Genomic DNA, 3,225 nt, shown 5'->3' with positions numbered 1-3,225 from the left:
ACCTTATATCATTATCTTGTGTTGAGATGATTAATCAATGATAAACTTATTTTTAAACTTCAGATAGTATTGATAGCTCACACTGAACATTGCTATTATGGATGGATAGATGAACTCATTTAAATTTTTATTATGTTTTATAAGAAAAGTAACTCTTAAAATCAGGATTTGAATAGACTTTGACACTAGAATCATTCTAGAGGAGTATAGGACCATAAAATCAGAATTTAGCAGCATACATACATCAGTGAATTAATTGACCCTCATTTCTATAAATGTTTATATTCATAAATATTCTATTTTTCAGCTCTTAATAACTGTAAGAGTTCAAAATTATTGATTTCTTTAAAAAATAAAAACATAATTAAAGAAATTATCCTTTGGATCAGACAAAACTCCTAAGTTTTCTTTTTTGGAAAAGGAGAAACTTCAGGTTTTATCGTTAGTGTAGGTGTATTAATTGAGAATTTCAGTTACTGAATATATGATTCCAAGAATTTTGAGATAAAATATTTTTACCACAGGCAATGAAAAACTATTGAAACACAAAATTATTAGATAATGCCAAAACTCTATATTTGGGGTATTTGAAAAAACATAAATATGACAAAGATGAAATTAGTTGTCTCTGAAAGTAGAAATCAAAGTATAAAATTATTTTATTTTAAATCATAATTAAGATTTTTTGCTCATGTAAGATATGTATAAAAAACTGAAACTTCCCCCTCTATAACTAATTTCTCAATACAAGCACTTTTCTGTTCCTTAAAGATAGGAACACTGCTCAGCCTGTGCAGTAGCAGTAGTAAAGGCTTTATAGGGAGACACCATTCTATAGGTAACAGTTTTTCCCAAAGAGCCAATTTTGGTCTCAAACATTATGAAAACAAGGTGGCTAAAGTGAGCTCTGAGAGTAACAGCCATTTATGAAACATTCACTCTCCTTAAAGTACTATCCTAGGCACTTAATATATCATAATTCATGCGACCACCATATTATTATTAATCTTCTATGAATGTTATCAAAGTGGAAACTGAGATGGAGAGGTTAGATTATTTTCCCTAAATCACAGAGCTAGTAAGTTGAAGACTAGGAATAAGAAGAGAGGAATTTCTGATGTTGAAGCCTGTGACCTTCTCTCTGCATTCCAGTGATGATTGGCATTTAGAAGTTGCAAATACCTCACAGAGAATTGATGATTGAAATTAGTGTCTGAATAAGGTTTATTTAATATCAAAATAATGATGAAGAGAGTGAATTGTGTTAGAAGTTGAAGAGTTAAATTCGTTATCCAACAAAATGCTAGTATACTCAGTATTATACAAATATTAAAAGTTGTCTTCAAATTTAGCTAATGGCAATCACGGTTGGAAGGAATTACTTCTGGGTGCTTTTCCATTCAAGAAAATGCTGCACTGCATATGGACAATGATTATTATATACAAAAGAAACATGATGTGTCTTTGAAAGTTCATAAAGATACGAATTTGTGAAAATAGAATGAAAAGATTAAACTCATGGAATTGTACTTACACATTAAGCCACCGGATGTCGCTGTCTTCCACAAAAATGGCTTTTCAGAACAGACTCATAATCCTGTTTCTCAAGGACGAGGAAGGAGCTACATTCGGAAATCTCAGTCATTTCAATAAAATTGAATGGAAGATATGGAATAGGAAAATCCGGAGCGTGCGGGTGTGTTCTAGACGACCCAGTTATTGATTTGTAAAACAGAAGAAGGGTATGATGTTGGTCTACAGACCCAGCGGTCTGAGCACCCGGCGCCTGCTTCTCTCCTTTCTGTTTGTTGCAGCCTGGGACGCTGGGAGCGGCCAGGTCCATTACTCGGTCCCGGAGGAGGCTAAACACGGCACTTTTGTGGGTCGCATCGCTCAGGACCTGGGGCTGGAGCTGGCGGAGCTGGTGCCCCGCCTGTTCCGGATTGCATCCAAAGGCCGCGGGGACTTTCTGGAGGTAAATCTGCAGAATGGCATTTTGTTTGTGAATTCTCGGATAGACCGGGAGGAGCTGTGCGGGCGGAGCGCGGAGTGCAGCATCCACCTGGAGGTGATCGTGGACCGGCCGCTGCAGGTGTTCCATGTGGAGGTGGAGGTGAAGGACATTAACGACAACCGGCCGGTTTTCTCCACCTCAGAACAAAAGCTCTCAATTCTGGAATCTCAACCGCTTGACTCTCGATTTCCTCTAGAAGGCGCATCTGATCCAGATATTGGAGAGAACGCAATGCTTACTTATGGACTCAGTTCAAATGAGTTTTTCACTCTTGATATTATAAACAAAAAGGACAAAGGCAAATTACCAGTTCTTGTTTTAAGCAAACTGCTGGATCGTGAAGAAAACCCTCAGCTTCGGTTGTTATTAACGGCAACTGATGGAGGCAAACCTGAACTTACCGGATCTGTTATTCTGCTGATCCTGGTGTTAGATGCCAATGACAATGCACCTGTATTTGACCAAACCGTGTACGAAGTTAAGATGTATGAAAATTCAGCGAACCAAACATTAGTCATTTGGCTAAATGCTTCTGATGCGGATGAAGGGATAAACAAGGAAGTAATATATTCATTTAGCTCTTTGGTTCCACCCACCATAAGAAGGAAATTTTTAATTAATGAAAGAACGGGAGAAGTAAGAATCAACGATGCCATTGACTTCGAAGATAGTAACACTTACGAAATTCATGTAGATGTGACAGATAAAGGAAACCTACCCATGGTTGGTCACTGCACCATCCTAGTGGAAATCCTGGATGAAAATGATAATTCACCTGAGGTGGTTGTCACTTCTTTGGCTCTCCCCGTGCGAGAAGATGCTCAAGTAGGTACCGTCATATCCCTGATCAGCGTGTCCGACCGTGACTCCGGCGCCAACGGGCAGGTGACCTGCTCACTAACACCTGAAAGCCCCTTCAAACTAGTGCCCACTTTCAAGAATTACTATTCACTCGTGTTGGACAGCGTCTTGGATCGCGAGAGCGTGGCGAATTATGAGGTGGTGGTGACTGCGAGGGATGGGGGCTCGCCTTCGTTGTCGGCCACGACCAGCGTGTCCTTGGAGGTGGCCGACGTGAACGATAACGCGCCCGCGTTCACGCAGCCCGAGTACACGGTGTTTGTGAAGGAGAACAACCCTCCCGGCTGTCACATCTTCACGGTCTCGGCGCGGGACGCGGACGCGCAGGAGAACGCACTGGTGTCCTACTC

General features: G+C 40.2%; 1 protein-coding gene across 1 annotated transcript; it reads left to right on the top strand.

Moving 5' to 3' along the window:
- Positions 1-1,439: 1,439 nt before the first annotated feature.
- LOC120859639 (protocadherin alpha-10-like) lies at positions 1,440-3,217 on the top strand (the record flags this gene model as incomplete). Its single annotated transcript, XM_040235666.1, has 1 exon — positions 1,440-3,217. A coding segment is annotated over exon 1 (1,473 nt), but the record flags the coding sequence as incomplete, so codon positions are not given.
- Positions 3,218-3,225: the final 8 nt, after the last annotated feature.

The sequence above is a fragment of the Oryx dammah genome, unplaced genomic scaffold, assembly GCF_014754425.2.
Source record: "Oryx dammah isolate SB20612 unplaced genomic scaffold, SCBI_Odam_1.1 HiC_scaffold_2035, whole genome shotgun sequence".
In the NCBI taxonomy this organism is placed as follows: Eukaryota; Metazoa; Chordata; class Mammalia; order Artiodactyla; family Bovidae; genus Oryx; species Oryx dammah.
This window is presented reverse-complemented; position numbering and strand designations above follow the sequence as displayed.